This window comes from Emydura macquarii, unplaced genomic scaffold (genome assembly GCF_026122565.2).
Source record: "Emydura macquarii macquarii isolate MOO-44397 ecotype Brisbane River unplaced genomic scaffold, CSIRO-AGI_Emac_v2 contig_3004, whole genome shotgun sequence".
Lineage (NCBI taxonomy): Eukaryota > Metazoa > Chordata > Testudines > Chelidae > Emydura > Emydura macquarii.
The window spans coordinates 13,659-34,869 of NW_027133141.1; the positions used below are offsets into that span (position 1 = coordinate 13,659).

Here is a 21,211-nt window from a genome sequence, read left to right on the forward strand (position 1 = left end):
GTTCATGAAATGACTGAGAGGTACCGGTGGGCTAAGAGGGCTGTGGTGGTTGTTGAAGTGAAAGCCCAGGCCTGGGAGGAATTTGGAAAGACCAAGGAGAACAACTACTGGATGGCCTCAATGGTGTTCTGATAAACCATTTGTCTCCTTAGGATGGATTGGCAGGACATTGTCCAGGGTGTTCTCAGCAAGGGTGGCGAAACGCTGACTGCAAATGAGAAAATTGGTGGGAGGTGGAAGGAGCACTTTGAGGAACCCTTCCACCCGGTGGACATGCCCTTCTTTCAGGAGGCAGTGATGGAAACCCCCATGGGATCAGATTTGTTTCTGTTGATGAGGTCGCTATGGTGGTAAAGTGCCTTCCCAGCAGTAAGGGAGCAGGTGGACAAGATTTGCCCAGAGATGTTGAAATCACTGGACAAAATCAGGGTGTCATGGTTAACGCGCATCTCCAGTGTTGCAGGAATGCAGGTGCAGTACCTCGGGATTGGCAACCAGAATGGTGGTCCTGATCTTTAAGAAAGGAGACCAGAGGGTGTGTTCCAAGTACAAGGGGATTACACTTCTCATCCTCCCCGGCAAAGCCTATGCCTGGGTGTTGGAGAGGAGGCCCATTAGTTGAACCTCGGCTTCAGAAGGAACAATGCGGTTTCCATCCTGGATGTGGAACAACGGATCAGCTCTTTGCTCTTTCACAGATACCAGAGGAGGTTGTGGGAGTTTGCCAACCCAGTCTACCTTTCTTTTGTAGACCTGGAGACTTATGACTGCATTCCCCGAGATGTTCAGAAAGAAGTGCTGCAGTAGTATGAGGGGCCGGTGCCACTGCCACGTGCTATCCGGTCCCTCTATTCCTGGCGGGAGAGTAGTGTCTGCATTCTTGGCCTTAAGTCGAGTTCATTCAAGGTGGGCACTGGACTCCACCAAGGGTGTGTTCTGTTCCCACTCCTACTTGCGGTCTTCCTGGACAGCATATCAAGGTGCAGCTGTGTTGGGGAGTGTATCCAATATGGGGACTTGGAGGTGGCATTTCTGCTGTTTACAAATGATATTGTCCTTCTTGTTGCTTCAGACTGATGCACTTTTGAATGGTTCACTGCTGAGTGTGAAGTGACTGGGATGAGAATCAGCACCTCCAAATCAGAGGTCATGATTCTTTCCTAGAAGAAAGTGGAGTGTTCTCTTCAGGTGAAGGGGGAGCAGCTGCCCTCAGTGGATAAGTTTAAGTATCTAGGGGTTTTGTTCATGAGCGATGGTAAGCGGGAGCGGGAGATTGACAGGTGGGTTAGTGCGGTGGTGGCCATGATGCGGGTGCTGTACCGAACCATGGTGGTGAAGCAAGAGCTAAGTTTGTGGATGAAGCTCTTGGTTCACAGCTCAATCTACATACCCATCCTCACCTATGGTGATGAACTTTGGGTAATGACTGAAAAGACAAGATTGCGGGTACAAGTGGTGGAAATAAGGTTTCTCCACAGGGTGGCTGGGCTGTGTCTCCGAGATAGGGTGATGGGCTGGGCTATTTGGAAGAGCTTTGGAGTAGAGCCGCCACTCCTCTGGACCGAGAGGAGTCAGATGAGGTGGTTTAGGCACCTAATAAGGATGCACCCTGGTAGGCTTCCTTTGGAACTATACCGGGCACATCCCATAGGGAAGAGGCCCTGAGGCTGGCCCAGAACACATTGGAGGGATTATATCTCCTGGCTGGCCTGTGAACGCCTGGGAATCCCCCAAGAGGAGCTGGAACCTGTTGCGGAAGAATGGGACATCTGGACCGCGCTACTCTCCATGCTGCTGCTTCAACCTTCACCAGGAAAAACAGCTTAAGGGAAAAGAAGAAGAAGGGTTACTTGTTGGTCAAGGACTAGTGTTCTGGGCATTAGAGCTCAGACATACTCTTCATAGAAGATAGATTCTAAAGAATCGTTAATATATAAATGAATCAAATATACAGGAAGAAGGAACCAAAAGTGTTCATATTTACTAATGGGTATAAACACAGCACTGGGCAACCTTAACTGTGCATTAATGTGGTTTATGAACATTTCATTATCTTGATTTTTTTTTAAATGGGCTTTTTTTGCCACTATAACTGTGCTAGCGCTTTTGCTGGTATAGCTATTTCAGTTAGTCGTTGTCTTCTTTTGTATGCTGCCATTGCTTTGCTGCCTTCTCAGGACATTCAGTTGCCAGTTTGAAAACATTCCTTGTTCTTATGCCCACAGTTGGGGAGACCGTGAGCAGGTTATCATCTCCTGCCCCGTTTCAGTTAGTTAAGCAATTTTTCACATAGCTAACTGACACAGCTATACTGGCACAACTTTCGAGCATAGGTCATGTGAAAATCAGCATTTGGATTTGAGTGCTTTAAAATATTGGGGGGTTTTCCCCAAAAGTTTGGTATCAGGGCAAATCTTCCCAAAGGAACCCCTATAAAATGCAAGAAAAAGCTCAACACACAGTGTCTGAAGCTGTCAATGGTAGGGCTCAAATTCAAATGTAGCTCAGGTTCATCAGTGGCCACAGCAGGTCCCCCTGTGACAGCTGATTGCAAGAAACCCTCTGCTGTTAACAGAGCCTTAGTCTTCCTGCACATGCACATTTCCAGGTCTTTGATTCATCAGTTTAGCTCATGCTGATTTGAAATTCCAAATTTTAAAGTTAGCTTTTTCAATACTGCTTCCCCAGAGAGGCAGTGGGTGTCATGTACTAGCTGAGAGAAATGCCAAGTGATTGAGATCCTTTGAGGGCCAATCAGAAGCACACGTTCATCCTCGGTGTGTGCAAAACGTTGTACGAGCAAGGTGATTTTGGAAAAAAAAAGTTTTTTTGGAGGGAGTCTGTGGGGGGCATGTCAGGAACTCCTTGCTCAAATAACTAAATTTAAACTGCTAACCACACTCCCCCGAGCCCATAGAGAGCAGCAAATGTCAAGACAATCTGAGCAGGCTTGTGGATTTCAGAGCAGTTAGAATAGTTGACTTTTAAACAGAAAGGAGTGCCGAACTGTAACTATGGCAGAGCTGGCGCTCTGCTATAATCACCACACGATACTCATCATAATTACAAAATAGGCTCCCACTCCACCACGGGGGGTCTGGAGAAATAGGGCTAAGGGCTTGTCTACTCCTCAAATGCTACAGCTGCTCCGCAGTAGCACTTCAGCATAGATGTTAACCGGAGCGATGGGAGCGATTCTCTCATCTCTTTAGTAAATCCACCTCCCCAAGAGTTGCTAGCTAAGATGACAGAAGAATTCTTCTGTTGACCTAGTGCAGTCTACACAGGGGGTTAGGTCAGCTTTATTATGTCACTCCGGGGTGCTGATTTAGAATTTGAGTGGCCTAAGGGACAACTGGTAATTGGGGAGATGGAGTTATGGGGGGGAAGAGAGGAGTGGTTTGGGGAATCTAGAGTTACAGTGGAATCCAGCCTGTTAGAGAAGAATCCCTCCCAGTTCATGCTGAGGTGGAGCCTGCACTCCATTTTAATTAGAGTCCACTTTCACTTTGTTTTGCATATTCTCAGATATTCTGATTCTTTTTCTTCTCTCTCCACTGTTCAGTGCCTATTCACACCACATACACAGGTCTTAGACAGGGTTATTGACCTAGGGAATTATAGGGAAGCAGCAGATTAGCTATATCCTTATTTTAGTACGTCCTTTGACACAGTCCCACATGACATTCTCATAAAGAAACTAGGCAAATGTGGTGTAGATGAAAGTATTATAAAGTGGGTACAGAAGTGGTTGAAAGACCATTTTCAGTCTTAATCTGCAGCAAGGACAATTTAGATTAGCTATTAGGGGAAAAAGATGTGACAACAAGAGTAGATAAGATCTGGAATAGGATTCCAAGGTAGATTGTGGAATCCCCATCACTGGGAGATTTAAAGAACAGCTATGGGCTTCTCTGCACTGGCACTTATGCCGGCAAAACTTTTATTTCTCAGGGCTGTGAAAAAAACACCCCCCTGATCAACATAAGTTTTGCCGGCATAAGCGCTAGTGTAGCTGCTCTGTGTCAGCAGGAGAGAACTCTCTCACCGATACAAGAAAACCACCTAAATGAGGGGCATTACCTATGTTGGCGGGAGAGCTCTCTTGTTGACATAGCACTGTCTACACTAGCACTTATGCGGGCAAAATTTATCTTGCTCAGTGAAGTAGTTTTTTCACACCGTTGAGCGACAAAAGTTTTGCTGGCATAAACTCCAGTGTAGACAAGCCCTTAGACAAATGTCTATTAGGGATGGTCTAGATTAACTTGTTCCTGTCTGAATTCATGGGCTGGATTAAATGACCTCCTGAAGTCCCTTCCAGCCCCACATATCTGTGATTCTGTCATTCAGTAACCTTCACCATACACTGGGGGATTTTCATACTCCTTCCCATTACACTTGACTCACTTTCTTCCCTAACTTCTCAAAATGTGCTTTCCTGATATTGTTGCCTGATTTTAGGTGCTTAAACTTATTGTTTATAGAATGGAATCATAGGCCTGCCAATTAATCTGATCAGAAGATAATAAGGTTCTTGTCCCAGAATCATGCTACACAGAACTTTGCAAGGACCCTCAGGATGCATGACAAGGACACTCACACTGAGAACCAAAATATAGCCTTCGGGACTTTTATTGAGATAAAATAGGATAATAATCAAATGGATAATAATCAATCAGAATTACAAAGGTAGTAATATTGTTCTAGAGATGCACGTGGTATTATATACTATAAAGCTTTTTAGATTGATATACTCACACCCTTCCTTGATAACGTGGTGGTAAGAGACAAAGGACTAACTTTGCCCCTGTATGCTGATGTTCAGGTTCCTCAATTCTTGAGGGGAAGTTGGAGAATTTAGGACGTTCTAGAGAGCTAAGAGCTATAGAAAGACTATAAGATCTAACTTAGAACTAAAAGAACTCTTTCGATAGGACTAGAAATGAGACTAACATGGTGGATTGCCCTTTCTATGACCTGAGCACTATGTGCCCTCCTTCCATGTCCAAACTTCCCTTCCTCACCCACAAAATATCTGGGTACACTTATTCTAGAGGCTGGCATATTGGTGCGTATTAATGACATATCCATACTCTTTCCAGGCAGTCTGTTATTTCTGGTCTAACCATGTTCTTTGTGGTGCAACTGTTAAGTCTACCAAGGGCATAAATTGAGGCATCCCCCCATCTTAACGCAGCCTGACTTATCTAGGACAAAGATTACAAACATACAGTATATATACTTTATGCTTTAGCCCAGGGGTTCTCAAACTTTTTTTGCTGGGACCTCCTTTGAAAATACTTCAGGCTGTGATGACCCCCCAAAAATGACATCCACCCTTATCGGCATGCACGAGGGCTGATAGCTCGCAACCCCCCCACCCGTGAGACACCACCCTCACTTTGAGAACCCCTAGCGCATCATCACTTATCTAGGCTAAAGGTCCCAAACATATGTATGCTAACTTGCCTTAGCTCATCATACAGGATGTGGCCTGTAGGTTTCTTGAGTTACAGCCAAAATACTCTAATACAAATCTATCAACCTATTATAATAAAACAAGCGATTAAATTTATAACAAATATATATGGAAGCAAGCTGGTTAGTCCCAGGGGCGCCAAAATCTAATCGCTCTGACATACTGCACTCACTGGTATCCCCGCTCCTTCCTATTCCTTACTAATTGAGCCCTGCAAGCCCATGCTCCCCAGTCCCAGTTTCCCTATGACTGTCTCATTACTTTTGGGTCTCTCTGTCGGTAAGAAGCAGTTCCAAAGCGACTTCTCCTTGGCTTTCTGTGATAGAGAGTTATTTTCTCTGGGTTTTAGGAACCCCTTTAAAGAGGAGTGTGTGGCTGTGTGTGCATCAGCAAAGTACGGTTGAGTTAATCTCTTTATAAGCGGAATATCTGATACCTTTGAGCATCTGGGAACCTAACCCCAGAATTGCAGTGCTTTAAAATGAGCAGGGGTGAAAAAAGGCCGTGTTCTTGTGATAAATATTCCATGAATTCACCTGATCTGACCTGTTGTCTTTCATCTGAGCAGGGTTTCCAGTTTCCAAACCTAATGTGATCTCCCATCTGGAACGAGGGGAACAGCTGTGGTTCTCAGGTCCCCAGGGCTCTGAAGAAAGAGAAATCCTGAAGGGAACCTGCCCAGGTGAGGAATCACTAGACCAACTCAAATACTGCCTGTGCCTGAAGGAAACATCTGGGATTCTCTATCAAGACCTTGGGAGCTCTTTGAGTTCAGGATTGTCTCCCAGCAGGTATCATATCCTCTGGGCAGATATCGCCCCATCCTGTCCGACACATGGCAATCACTCACTTCCTAGCCTCCCTTCATTCTGAGTGTTTTGATGGGATGTGGAGACAGAGTTGATGCCCACCTCTCCCTCTATGTGGGAGAGTTTGGGGGAATTAATTTCCTGATATTTTCCCCATCTCTCCAGCACCTACTTAGGTTTCTTCTCCCATTTTCCTTCCCTGCTTCTGAGGTTTCTCTCTCTCACTTTCAGGACATAATGGGATGCTGAATGAGAACAAGGAGCAGGATCCACAGCAGAAAGATGCTGAGCATGTGGAACTGCAGGGCAGATTATCACAAGGAACTAAAGGGCACGTGAGCAGGATTCGTGAGGAGAGGCAGCAAGAAAACCAGCCAGGGGAGAAAGTGGGTAAATCCATCAGTTGTGAGGAAAATCACAAGGACCTCAAGGAAACCACTGCACAGCAGAGAATCCTCCTGGGAGAGAGAAAAAACATATGCCCTGAATGTGGCAAAATGTTCACTCGACGCTCACACCTTAAAGTACATCAGAGAATTCACACAGGAGAGAGACCCTATAAATGTTGTGAGTGTGGGAAAAGCTTCAGTAACCATTCAATCCTTATTATACATCAGAGAATCCACACTGGAGAGAGACCCTATAAATGCTGTGAGTGTGGGAAAATCTTTGCTCACCGCTCAAACCTTATAAGACATCAGAGAACCCACAGGAGCGCAAGCCCCTATGAATCCTGTGAGTGCGGGAAAACCTTCTCTCAGCGCTCAGACCTTATTAGACATCAGAGAACCCACCAAGGCAAAAGCCGTTATGAATCCTGTGAGTGCGGAAAAACCTTCACTCGGCGCTCCGAGCTTATTATACATCGGAGAACCCACACAGGAGAGAGACCCTACGAATGCTGCGAGTGCGGGAAAACTTTCACGCGACGCTCACACCTTATTAGACATCAGAGAACCCACAAAGGCACAAGTCTCTATGAATGCTGTGAGTATAGAAAATCTTTTCTGATAAATCAGATTAAAAAAGGAGAAAGACCCTCTGAATGTTGTGAGTGTGGGAAAAACTTCATTTACCACTGAGACCTTAGAAGACATCACGAGATCTATACAGGATAGACACCCTCTAGATCAGTGGTTCTTAACCTTTCCAAACTACTGTACCCCTGAAGCCTGAGTCCCACCCCCCACGGGGCTGAGGCATGTAACTTAGTTTCATGGCGCCCCTGTGGCTCCAGGCAATTGCCTTTCTTGCCACCCTCAATACCAGCTCTGCACTTGCGACCCCTCTAAACCCCCAGGTTGAGAAACACTGCTCTAGATGGTAAGGTAACACTTTTTTTATGATCTGAAAATTCACATGGGAGATAAACAGCATAGAAACCTTGTACAGGGCTAAGAAAAAAGTTGTTTTCTTTAATATTTTTGCTAAAATCCACATGTGGCCTTTAAGGCTGTTAGTACCATTTACTTCATTGTGATCTCTCAGGTGAGTGGTCCAGTATTACTTTATGCAGCTTGCAATTCTTTAGCATGAATCCTAGAATATTAGTGTTGGAAGGGACCTCAGAAGGTAATCTAGTCCAACCCCTTGCTCACAGCAGGACCAATCCCAACTACATTCCCCAAAGAAAACCCTTTCTATCAAATGTTTTGTTTTATGAGTTATGGGAGTATGAGTCCCTCTTACTAGGAATGAGCCCCAAGTAGGAGAAACACAAAGGACTTCAGGTAGCTCCTTTGTGGAAAAATCTGCCTGAGCCTTGTGTCAATTAGCAGTTTTTGTAGTTAGCTCAAGTGAGCTATCCAGATATAGAATCACAGCTATGTTTTGTAGGCTGACATGACCCAAATACAACAGTCTGGGTTAGTAACCATGTTTTCCCTTCACCTGTCCTAATCTACTCCATGTTTTCTAGTTGAGACAAACCATTATAATAATGCTAAAGACAACTCAATAATAATGAGACAATGCTGAGTGAAACAGGTTATGGCGGATCAGAGGACAATGCAATGGGAAAACCTGTGGTCCTGATTCTGAGTCATTAGGTGTACCCTGGTCTAGAATCTCATTCTGTTTGAAACAGAAAATGTCTTATAACTCTGCACTATAGATTTTTCTCTTTCCTGAAGGTTGTTTGCTCACACAACTGCATATTAGTTTTCTCTGGCAGAATATTGTTCAAATTTATTGGGGACTTTGAGACAAGTAACTATTTTCTTCAATATCAATTTCTTCCTTTATTTTTGCTTTTCCCCACACCTCTCTGATGACATGAGGAAAGTGTGACCCGTCCGTGCTCAGGGTAGCCACCTGAAAATGCCAAGGTCAGGGCAGGCTGCAAACAGAGAGCAGATTCTCCCAACACTGGTGGGTGACACTGAAGTCAGGCTTCCCAACCAGCCACAAACTGCACTTCTGAATCCCCACAGAAGCCAGTACAAAAATACACACAGCCCCCTTTACTGCATTTCAGCTTCTTGCTCCCAAATCTGCACGAGGTCCAGTAAAGAGACCAGTTATTTAAACTCTATGCTCTTTACTAAATAGGTTCCCTCTGACCCCAAGGGGTCACCCACAGTGCCAGATCAATATGAGTTTGGTTCTTACCTAAAATACCACGTTGCCAGCCAATCCTTTAGTAAATAAAACTAAAGATTTATTGTAAAAAGAAAGAAAGAAACCATGAGAGAAATGTTCAAGGATTAGCGCAATCAGATACATACAAATGATTAAAAGTCCATATACTTCAGGTTTCTGGGAGAATTGTGGAGTTGCAGGCTTGTACAGTTCCTTTGGTACACATCCAGTACTGGATGGGTCTAAGTCCTTCGGTTCAGTTGCAAAATGAATAGATCCTGAGGTAGGTGAGTGTCTGCAGCTGGACAGGAACAAAGACAAAATGGATTCTCTAGCTTGGCCTTATATACCCTCTGGCCTTGGCCATGTGGTCTTGTGGAATGTTACAAGAACTCAAATGGAGTCCAGAGTCACATGGGCCAATCCTGGTAACTCTTCAGGTATGTCTTTAGTTTCTTCCTGGGCCCTTTGCTTCTGTAAAGGTTTTGATGGGCCATTAAGTGGGCTATTGTCCTGCCACCTCTCTGTCTGGGGTGTGTCTTATACAGCATGGTTTGAAACAGAGGTACATCAAATATGTCCATAACTTCCATCACAGATATAACACATGAACATAAGTATTGCCATCTTTCTCAGTGCATTACATCCTTTCTAACAGTATCTGACATGGCATATCCCACATGAATTAATATAATTTTGACATATTGATGTAAAATAATATAACAAATGTTCTCCCCCCCATCTACCCAGCATGACAGAAAGCTTAAATGCAGTTCAGTCAGCTGGAGAGAATATTCCCAATTATGGAATATGCTACCAAGGAAACAATAGTGGTTTTAAATCTTGTGTCTGAAATGGTGAACAACAGCACACCCCAACCTGTGCAACTCACTTCATTAATTGGATATCATCACAGTTTATTTAGGTCATTATTATCTCAGATAATCCGGGGAGAAAGTCTCAAAGTAAGTGACGGGAAACTAGACAAAATGCCCATGTGTTTGCTTCCCAAAACAATTGTAACTGAGTCCCTAAAGGAGATTACCATGTACTAGCTGAGATAAATGCCAAGTAAATGAAATTGGCTGGGGGACAGTTAGAAGCATATTTTCAGCCTAGGTGTTTGCAAATTAATGTAAGGGCAAGAGGATTTTGTAAAAAGCATTTTTTTTGGGATGATGTGGGTGGGTGGAGATCTCAGGAACTGCTTGCTCAAATAACCCCAAATTTAAACCACTATGGCCATAGACAGTAGCAAACGCCAAGACAATCTGAACTCACATGTGGATTTCAAAGCAGTTAGAATAGTCAACTTCTAAGCAGAAAGCAGTGCTGAACCATATCTTTGTCAGAGCTGGCACTCTGCTATAATCTATTCCCAAACGCATGGAGAGTGTGACAGTCAGCTGGGCCCATCCACTGATGGAAAACAGTGTGAGTTTTCTATTCCAGGATCCTTGGGAGTAGAGAGAGCAGGAAGCAGTGGAGGTTGCTGATGATCCTGCAGTACCACAAACCAGGGAGTTCTGAGAGCTGTGGGAGTGCTGTTCTGATGAGTGACAGGGCTAGCTATATCTCTGCCCCCTCCCATTATGTCTCAGTGCCTCCCACCTGTCAGGTGTCAGCCTCATGCTTTTCCACCTCCTGAGGTGGATTTTTGCAATAATTCCTCTCCGAAACTGGGCCCTAGGCTGCTATACCCAGCATATCAGCTGTGCTTACCCGGTAGGTCAGGCGGAGTGCAGACAACTTTGGGAGTCTAAGATCAGTGGTGGGCAATGACTTTAATTTGAGGAGGGTGTTTTTATTTTCCAGTAGGGAGAAAGGAAAAGAGAGAAAGGATTTTAAAATAACAAACAGGCTTCATGCCTGTGTCTTCCCTAAGACTTTCCCTCCCCCAGTGGTCAGCAAGGCAGGTGTAAGTTCTTCAGACATCCCAGTGGGGTTGTTTTGTCTTTGTCTCCTCCAAACTATCACCTGAACAGCCACGCCCCTCCCGAAAAGGTCCTTTTGATCTTCTGATCCTGTTCGTCTAAGCCAGTTCTGTAAATTGGCTGGAGCTAGGAGGTGGAATATTCAAAGCTAAAGACACTGTCTCTTCACAATCCTTAAGGGTTTACCAAGTTATGGCCCATCTTGAGCCATTCTTCTACCCTTTCTGGTTCTTTTCCTTACAGCCCCCATTAAAGCAAACCAAAATATTTATACAGTAAATATACCAGTGTTCGGAACAACACACGGTACTCATAATTATTAAAGAGCAGCTTCAGCTCCACCACAGGGGGTGGTTGGAGAAATAGGACTAAGGGCTTGTCAACACTTCAAATGCAGCATTTACTCTACTCTAGTACTTCAGCGTAGATGTTAACTAATGACTGTGGTTAATCCACCTCCCCAAGTGGTGGTACCTAGGTTGATGGAAGAATTCTTTCATTGAGCTAGTGAAGACTGCACAGGGGGTTAGGTCAGCTTAACAATGTCACTCCAGAGTGCGAAGTTTTCACCTCTCAGAGTGATGGGTCCATTTAACACAGTGGTTCTTAACCTTTCCAAACTACTGTACCCCTGAAGCCTGAGTCCCACCCCCACGGGGCTGAGGCATGTAACTTAGTTTCATGGCACCCCTGTGGCTCCAGGCAATTGCCTTTCTTGCCACCCCCAATACCAGCTCTGCACTTGCGACCCCTCTAAAACTGTCACAACCCCCAGGTTGAGAAACACTGATTTAACATTTGAATGGACTATGGGATGCCTCATAAATGCAGTTAGTAGGGGGTGTGGAGAGGTGGCTTAGGGATTCTCGACCTGCAGGGGATCTCAGCCTGTCCTTGTTCAGTCTCTGTTGATGTAGAGCCTATTTTCCATTCAAATTAGAGTCTACTTTCACTTTGTTTAACATATTTTCAAATATTATGATACCCATTCTTATCTCTCCACTGTTCAGTGCTTACCCTCACCACAAACACATCTCTTCCCTATAAACTGTGACATCAGCCTCCATTCCTGTTTCCTTCATTACTCCCATCACAAGGTGACTCCTTCCCTGTCACAAATGTGCATTTTTTTGATGATGTCTTTGGTTGGTAATAAAATCACTAGGGACTTGGAGGGTATCCCGCTCCCTCTTTCCCCATCCCTATCTGAAGCAGCCATAATTGTGGGAAACAAGCAGGAGGAATTGGAAGTCCTGGCACAGTCAAGAAACTATGACATGATTGGAATAACTGAGACTTGGTGGAGTAACTCACACGACTGGAGCACCGTCATGGATGGGTATAAACTGTTCAGGAAGGACAGGCAGGGTGAAAGGGTGGAGGAGTTGCACTGTATGTAAGAGAGCACTATGATTGCTCTGAGATCCAGTATGAAACTAGAGATAAGCCAGTTGAGAGTCTCTCGGTTAAGCTTAGAAGCAAGAACAATAAGGGTGATGTCGTGGTGGGTGTCTGTCATAGACCACCAGACCAGGAGGACAAAGTAGATGAGGCTTTCTTCAGTCAATTAGGGAAAGTTTCCAGTTCACAGGACCTGATTCTCATGGGGGACTTCAATCACCCTGACATCTGCTGGAAGAGCAATACAGCAGAGCACAAACAATCCAGGGAAATTTTTGGACAGTGTTGCTGACAACTTCCTGGTGCAAGTGCTGGAGCAACCAACTAGGGGCCGTGCTTCTCTTGACCTGCTGCTCACAAACAGGGAAGATTTGGTAGGGGAAGTAGAAGTGGGTGGCAACCGAGGCAGCAGTGACCATGAGATGGTCGAGTTCAGGATCCTGACAAAAGGAAGAAAGGAGAACAGCAGGATATGGACCATGGACTTCAGAAAAGCAGACTTTGACTCTCTCAGGGAGCTGATGGGCAGGATCCCTTGGGAGGCTAATATGAGAGGGAAAGGAATCCAAGAGAGCTGGCTGTATTTTAAAGAAACCTTATTGAGGGCACAGGAACAAACCATTCCAATGTGCAGAAAGAATAGGAAATATGATAGGTGCCCAGCTTGGCTTAACAAAGAACTCTTTGGTGAACTTAAACACAAAAAAGAAGTTTAGAAGAAGTGGAAGCTTGGACAGATGACTAGGGAGGATTATAAAAATACTGCGTGAACATGCAGGACTGAAATCAAGAAGGCCAAAGCACAATTGTAGTTGTAGCTAGCAAGGCATATGAAGGGGAACAAGAAGGGTTTCTACAGGTATGTTACCAACAAGAGGAAGATTAGGGAAAGTGTGGGCCCCTTATAGAATGGGGGAGTCAACCTAGTGACAGAGGATGTGGAGAAAACTGAGATACTCAATGCCTTTTTTGCCTCTGTCTTCACAGACAAGGTCCGCTCCCAGACTACTGCCCTGGGCAGCACAGAATGGGAAGGAGGTGAACATCCCGCAGTGCTGAAGGAACAGATCCAAGACTATTTAGAAAGATTGGACATACACAAGTCCATGGGGCCAGATGCAATGCACCCGAGAGTGCTGAGGGAGTTGGCTGATGTGATTTCAGAGCCATTAGCTATTATCTTTGAAAGCTCGTGGCCATTGGAGGAGGTCCCTGATAATTGGAAAAAGGCAAATATAGTGCCCATCTTCAAGAACGGGAGGAAACAGGATCCAAGGAACTACAGATCGGTCAGCCTCACTTCAATCCCTGGAATCATGGAGCAGGTCCTCAAGGAATCCATTTTAAGGCATTTGGAAGAGAGGAAGGTGATCAGAAGCAGTCAACACAGATTCACCAAGGGAAAGTCATGCCTGACCAACCTGATTGCTTTCTATGAAGAGGTGACAGGCTCTGTGGATGTGGGGAAAGCTGTTGATGTGATATACCTTGACTTTAGCAAAGCTTTTGATACAGTCTCTCACAGTATTCTTATTAGCAAGTTAAAGTAGTATGGATTGGATGAATGGACTATAAAATGGATAGAGAACTGGCTAGAGCATAGGGCTCAACAAGTAGTGATCAATGGCTCCATGTCTAGCTGGCAACCGGTCACAAGCGGAGTGCCCCAGGGGTCGGTCCTGGGGCCGGTTTTGTTCAACATCTTCATTAATGATCTGGAGGATGGGGTAGATTGCACCCTCAGCAAGTTTGCGGATGACACTAAGCTGGGGGGAGTGGTAGATACCCTGGAAGGTAAGGATAGGATACAGAAGGACCTAAACAAACTGGAGGATTGGGCCAAAAGAAATCTGATGAGGTTCAACAATGACAAGTGCAGAGTCCTACACTTAGGACGGAAGAATCCCATGCACAGCTACAGACTGGGGACCGATGAGCTAGGCAGCAGTTCTGCAGAAAAGGACCTGGGGGTAACAGTGGATAAGAAGCTGGATATGAATCAGCAGTGTGCCCTGGTTGTCAAGAAGGCTAATAGCATATTGGGCTGCATTAGGAGGAGCATTGCCAGCAGATCACGGGAAGTGATTATTCCCCTCTATTCGGCATTGGTGAGGCCGCATATGGAGTATTGTGTCCTGTTTTGGGCCCCCCACTACAAAAAGGATGTGGAGAAGTTGGAAAGAGTCCAGCGGAGGGCAACAAAAATGATGAGGGGGCTGGAGCACAGGACTTATGAGGAGAGGCTGAGGGAACTAGGCTTGTTTAGTCTGCAGAAGAGAAGAATGAGGGGGGATTTGATAGCAGCCTTTAACTACCTGAAAGGGGGTTTCAGGGAGGATGGAGCTAGGCTATTCTCAGTGGTGGCAGATGACAGAACAAGGAACAACGGTCTCAAGTTGCAGGGCGGGAGGTCTAGGTTGGACATTAGGAAAAAGTTTTTCACTAGGAGGGTAGTGAAGCACTGGAATGGATTACCTAGGGAGGTGCTGGAATCTCCATCTTTAGAGGTTTTTAAGATGTGGCTTGACAAAACCCTCGCTGGGATTATTTAGCTGAGGTTAGTCCTGCTTTTGAGCAGGGGGTTGGACTAGATGACCTCCTGAGGTCCCTTCCAACTCTATGATTCCATGATATTTCAGTTAATCCCTCTTGAGATCACATGGTTTTATTCTTACTTTTCATATTCCCCTTCTCCAGAAGAATTAGTCTGTTGCTTCTGAGTTATAATTTCTAATTTCGCAACCTGATCCTAGGTACTGCAGGAATTAGTTGAGGCAATCTCAGCAGCATTAGCATTTATCTTTGATAGCTCATGGAGGCAGGTGAGATCCCAGAGAACTGGTGAAGGGCAATCATAGTACATATCTTTAACAAGGCAAACAAAGAGGACTTGAGGAATTATAGATTAGTCAATGTAAGTTTGAGAGCTGTTTATACTGGAACATATTATTAAACAATTAGTTTGTAATCACCTGGAGGATAATAACGTTATAAGGACTAGAAAGCATGGATCTGTCAAGAACAAATCATGCAAAACCAACCTAATTTCCTCCTTTGACAGGGTTATTAGCCTCGGTATTACAGGGTAGTAGAAGATCTGCTATATCCTTATTTTAGTACATCCTTTGACACAGTCCCACATGACATTCTAATAAGGAAACTAGGAAAATGTAGTCTAGATGAAATTATTATGAAGGGGTAAAAAACTGGTTGAAAGACAGTATTCAAACTTTATCGGAAGCAAGGGCAATTTAGGTTGGATATTAGGAAAAATTGTAATTACAAGGGTAGTTAAAATCCTGAATAAGATTAAAAGGAGGGTTGTGGAATCCCCTCATTGGAAATTTTTAAGAACAGCTTAGACATTAAATGAATTATATGACCTTCTGAAGTTCCTTAGAGCCCTACATTTCTGTGATTCTATCATTCTATAGTCGTCTTTATACACTGGAGGATTTTCATAATTTTTTCCATTACACCTGACATGCTGTATTCCCTAACTTCTCAAAATGTGCTTTCCTAATATCTAATACCCCTGAGATACTGCACTCCATGATATCCTGACTTCTTCCTATTGCTTACTGCGCTGATCCCCGCAAGCCCATGCTCACCAGTCAGTTTCCCTATGACTGTTTCCTTACGTTTGTGTCTCTCTGTCAGTAAAAAGCAGTTCCAAGGTGACTTCCCCTTGGCTTTCTCTGGTATGGAATTACTTTCTCTGTGTTTTAGGAACCCCTTCAAAGAGAAGTGTCTGGTTGTGTGTGCACCAGCAAAGTACTGTTGAGTTACTCCATTTATAAGCAGAGTGTCTGATACCTTTGAGCATCTGGAGAGCTAGCACCAGAATTGCAGTACATTGAAATGAGCAGGAGTGAAAAAAAGGCTGTGTTCTTTGTGACAAATGTTTCATGAATTCACCTGATCTGACTTGTTGTCTTTTATCTGAGCAGGGTTTCCACTTCCCAAATCTAATGTGATCTCCCAGATGGAACAAAAGGAAGAGCTGTGGGTCTCAGAACCCCAGGGCTCTGAGGAAAGAGAGATCCTAAGAGGAACCTGCACAGGTGAGGAATCATTAGACCAGCAGGTGTCATATCCTCAGAGCAGATATTGCTCATGGCTTCCTACCCATCCTGACTGATACATGACAATAGCTCACTTCCTAACCTCCCTTCATCCTGATTGTTTGGAAGGGATGTGGAGACAGAGTTGATGCCCTCTTCTCCCCCTTATGGGGAAGAGTTTGAGTGCATTCATTTCCTGATGTTTTTCTTGATCTCTCCAGTACTTACTTTGGGGTACTTCCCTGCTTCTAAGGTTTCTCTCTCTCTCTCTCAGGAGATGATGGGATGCTCAGTCAGAACAAGGAACAGAATCCACAGCAGAAAGATGCTAAGCCTGTGGAACTGCACAGGGGATTACTACAAAGCAGTAATGGGAACGTGGCCAGGAATGGTGAGGTGAGGCAGCAGGGAAACCAGCCAGGGGAGAAAGTGGGTAAATCCATCAGTTGTGAGGAAAATCAGCAGGACCACAAGGAAACACCTGCCCAGCAGAGAAGCCTCATGGGAGAGAGAAAAAACATGTGCCCTGAATGTGGAAAAACCTTCACTCGACGTTCACAAATTATTGTACATCAGAGAATCCACACAGGAGAGAGACCCTATAAATGTTGTGAGTGCGGGAAAAGCTTCAGCAACCATTCAATCCTTGTTACACATCTAAGAATCCACACAGGAGAGAGACCTTATAAATGCTGTGAGTGTGGGAAGATCTTCGCCCACCGCTCAAACCTTATCAGACATCAGAGAACCCATACAGGCACAAGCACCCATGAATCCTGTGAGTGCGGGAAAACCTTCACTCGGCGTTCCGAGCTTATTATACATCGGAGAACCCACACAGGAGAGAGACCCTATGAATGCTGTGAGTGCGGGAAAACCTTCACGCGACGCTCTCACCTTATTAGACATCACAGAACCCACAAAGGCGGGCGCCCCTATGAATGCTGTGAGTATAGAAAATACTTTTCAGATAGGTAAACCTTCATTAATCCAGAGAGAATCCAAAAAGGAGAGATAATCTATGAACGTTGTGCGTGTGTGAAAAGCTTCATTTACAGCTCAGACTTAGAATGCATCACAAGGGACATACAGGATAGACACCCTATACATGCTCTGAGTGTAGGAAAAGCTTCCATGAGAGGTCACACCTTATTTATCATCAGAGAATCCACAAGGGAAATAAACAGCATAAAAACAACTATTCTTATCAGCCCTAGAAAAGGGTTTTTTTTGTTAAAAAGTATTTTTGCTAATTCCCACATGTGGCCTTTAAGGCTGTTAATATCATTTACTTCATTGTGATCTCTCAGCTCCCCCAGATGAGTGGTCCAATTTAGCTTTTTACAGCTTGCCCTTTGGGTGACTCCCCAAAGGCCCTTTCTATCAACTGTTGTGTTCTATGAGTCCTGGGAGCATGAGTCCCTCTTACTAGGAATGTACATCAGTCCCAAGTGGGGGAAACACTAATGACCTCAGGTAGCTACACTATTGTAAAATCTACCTAGGCCTTGTGTCCATTACCATTAATTGTAGTTAGCTAGTTCGAGTGAACTATCCAGATATAAAATCACAGTTATGATTTCTGTACTGACATGGACCAAGTACGATAGTCTGGGTTAGCTATTATAAAATCAGAGAATAATAGAAGATTAGGGTTGGAAGAGACCTCAGGAGGTATCTAGTCCAACCTCCTGCTCAAAGCAGGACCAGCCCCAACTAAATCCTCCCAGCCAGAGCTTTGTCAAGCTGGGCCTTAAAAACCTCTAAGGATGGAGATTCCACCACTTCCCTAGGTAACCCATTCCCGTGCTTCACCACCCTCCTAGGGAAAAAGCTTTTCCTAATATCCAAACAAAACCTCCCCCATGGCAACTTGAGACCATTGCTCCTTGTTTTGTCATCTGCCACCACTGAGAACAGCCTAGCTCCATCCTCTTTGGAACCTCTCCTTCAGGTAGTTGAAGGCCGCTATCAAATCCCCCCTCACTCTTCTTTTCTGAAGATTAAATAAAGCCAGTTTTCCCTCAGCATCTCCTAATAAGTCATGTGCCCCAGCCCTCTAATAAATTTTTGTTGCCCTCTGTTGGACTCTGTGTAATCATGTTTTTCCCTTTGAGCTGTACTAATCTACTCCATGTTTCCTACTCAAGATAAACCATCATCATGATGCTAAACTGTTTGCAAATAATGCCACACAATAATGATGAGACAGCACTGAGTGAAACAGGTAGATCGAAGGACAATGCAATGGGAAAGTCTGCGGTCCTGATTCTGAGTCATCAGATATAACCTGCTTGAGAATCTCATTCTATCTGACACAGAAAATGTCTTATACCTCTCAGAGATGTACATTCTTCTCTCTTTTTCTGAAGGCTTTTTGGTCACACAACTGCATGTTAGTTTCCTTTGGTAGAATGTAGTTCAAATTTATTGGGGACTTAGAGACAAATAACCATTTGCTTCAATAGTCATCTCTTCCTTTGTTTTTGCTTTTTCCCTGTTCTTCCGTGATGACATGGGGAAAGCTCAAATGCAGTTCAGTCAACTGGAGAGAATATTTGCAGTTATGGGATATCCTACCAAGAATACAGTAGTGGTTTTAAATATTGTGTGAGATGGTGAACAACAACACACCCCAAACTTTGCAACTGACAAGTACCTGGAGATAATCACAGTGTTGTTCAATTATTTAGGTCAGTATTATCTCAGATAATCCAGGGAGAGAATCCCACAGTAAGTCCTATGTATTTGGTTCCCAAAACAATTGTAACCCAGATCCTCCAGGAGGTTACCATGTTGTAGTTGAGATAAATGCCAAGTAAATGAGATCAGCTGGAGGACAATTAGAAGGATAGTTTCAGCCTAGGTGTGTGCAAAATGTTGTAAGAGCATGGGAATTGAGTAAAAAGGTTCTTTTTGCAGAATGTCTGGGCAGGTGGGGATCTCAGGGACTGCTTGCTCAAATGAACTCAGATTTAAACCACCATCTATACCATGCATGCTCATAGAGAACAGCAAATGTCAAGACAATCCGATCATGTTTCTGGATTTCAGAGCAGTTAGAATAGTCAGCTTCTAAGCAGAAAGCAGCACAGAACTGTAACTGTGTCCTAGCTGGTGCTCTGCTATAATCACTTCTTCTTCGAGTGCTTGCTCATGTAGAATCCATTTTAGGTGTGTGCGTGCCCATGTGCACAATGACCTGAATGTACTTCCCTTGGTGTCTATAGGTCCGGCTCTGGCACATTCTGCAGCCACCCGCTTATGCCACAGTATATGAGGAGCCACCAGCCCTACGCCTTCTCTGTTCCTTCTTTCCACCAGCAATGGTTGCTGGAACCCATCTCTCGCTTGCATCGCCAGAGGCATTTCAGGTGACCAGGGTCCTAATGGCCCTACTTGTACCTCTGACCCTGAGACTGCCTCCAGCACCGGTTAGAGGGAAAGCCCAGTTGTTGAGGGGGAAACCAGCGATAAGCCCCCTATGACACTCACCCCACTTGGCGTCTCCAGGACCGCAATCACCGGTGCAGAGGAGAGTCCACCCTCTCAGCACCAGTCGTCGAGATTGCTCTCGCAGTCTCCTGAGTTGAGGCGCTCGCTCCAATCTCAGCGGCAGCAATCATGCCCTCTGCGGCACCGGTCTTCAACCTCCCAGCACCAGTTCTCGACGTCCTGGCTCTGATCCTTGATACCGCCACACCAGACCCGGGATTCCTGGCACCGATCCCCAGCATCCCAATCCCCGCCATCGCATTGGCACCTGTCAGGGCACCGTTATTTCCGAGACTTGAGGCACCAGTCTCTATCCCTGCAGCACCATTCCCTGGTACCACACTGTAGCCACACAGGTACTTACAGCTCCTCCATGGTCCCCACAAGGAGAGTCCGACTTCGGGCTCTGCAAAGGGCTACCCCTGAACCGACCGCTGCCAACAGCTGAAGACACAAAGGGTTGGGTCAGGCCTTCGTTCACCAGGCTGGCCCCAGAGGCAGTGACCTATTCAATGACCTTATTGGAATCCGCGAGCTTTCCCTGTGGTGCCAGGCACCCAGCTCCTCAGGAAAATTGTCTGTGGTACCAGTAGCCCAGGAGGAGACTCAGGACTTGGCATCGGACCACAGCACTGAGCCCTGAGAGCCCGCGTCGGCCCAGGCACAGGAGGAAGCGTTAGTCCCTCCGCCAGTTCTGCCGTCCTCCTCCTCATCCCCAGACGAGGCTGTCAACTGCGCAGAGCCCTTAGTCCTGCTAGATGACTTCAGGGCTCACCAGGAGCTCCTTTAAAGGGTGGCTTCCAGTTTGGGCCTTGAGCTCAAGGACTCGTTGGACCCTCTTCAATTTATTGGCAGCTGCATTGCCAGCCCAGGTCACTCTGCCCATACTCAAGGTGGTCAGAGCCTTGTGGCAGATGCCATCTTCACTGCCACCAACATCTAAAAGGGACGAAAAGAAACACTATGCCCCAACCAAGAGGTTTGAGTGCCTCTTCACCTACCCACCCCTGGGCTCCCTTGTGGTTTTGGTGGCCAATGAAAGGGATAGGCAGGGCCAGCTGAGTTCCACTCTGAAGAACAAAGACTCAAAAAAGCTGGACTTGTTTGGCCGAAAAATGTATTCCACAGCCAGCCATTGCTTTAGAATTGCCAACCAGCAGGCAGGTATAATTTCAGCCTGTGGAGCTCACTGTCAAGGTTTGTGGAGGCACTGCCACAGGCACACTCCCAGGACTTTACCACCATCTGGGAGGGGAGCAAGACAGTAGCTAGAGCAGCATTGCAGGCAGTGCTTTATGCAGAGGTTTCAGCAACAAGATCCATGGCCTCAGCTGTGTCCATGCACAGGTGTTCATGGCTGCAATCCTCCAGATTATCCCAGGAAGTGCAGCAGTCCATCCAAGATCTCCCCTTTGATGGCTCTGTACTCTTCTCAGACCAGACAGA

At 45.3% G+C, this 21,211-nt stretch overlaps 1 protein-coding gene across 1 annotated transcript in view; it reads left to right on the plus strand.

Moving 5' to 3' along the window:
• The window catches only part of LOC137141126 (zinc finger protein 250-like), a 40,718-nt gene that overhangs the window by 10,591 nt on the left and 8,916 nt on the right, over positions 1-21,211 (plus strand). Inside the window, exons 9-12 of the mRNA XM_067529974.1 lie at positions 6,051-6,164; positions 6,523-7,278; positions 16,157-16,270; positions 16,545-17,216. Of these exons, the coding sequence (XP_067386075.1) occupies positions 6,051-6,164; positions 6,523-7,278; positions 16,157-16,270; positions 16,545-17,216 (1,656 nt within the window). The remainder of the gene's footprint in view (positions 1-6,050; positions 6,165-6,522; positions 7,279-16,156; positions 16,271-16,544; positions 17,217-21,211) is intronic.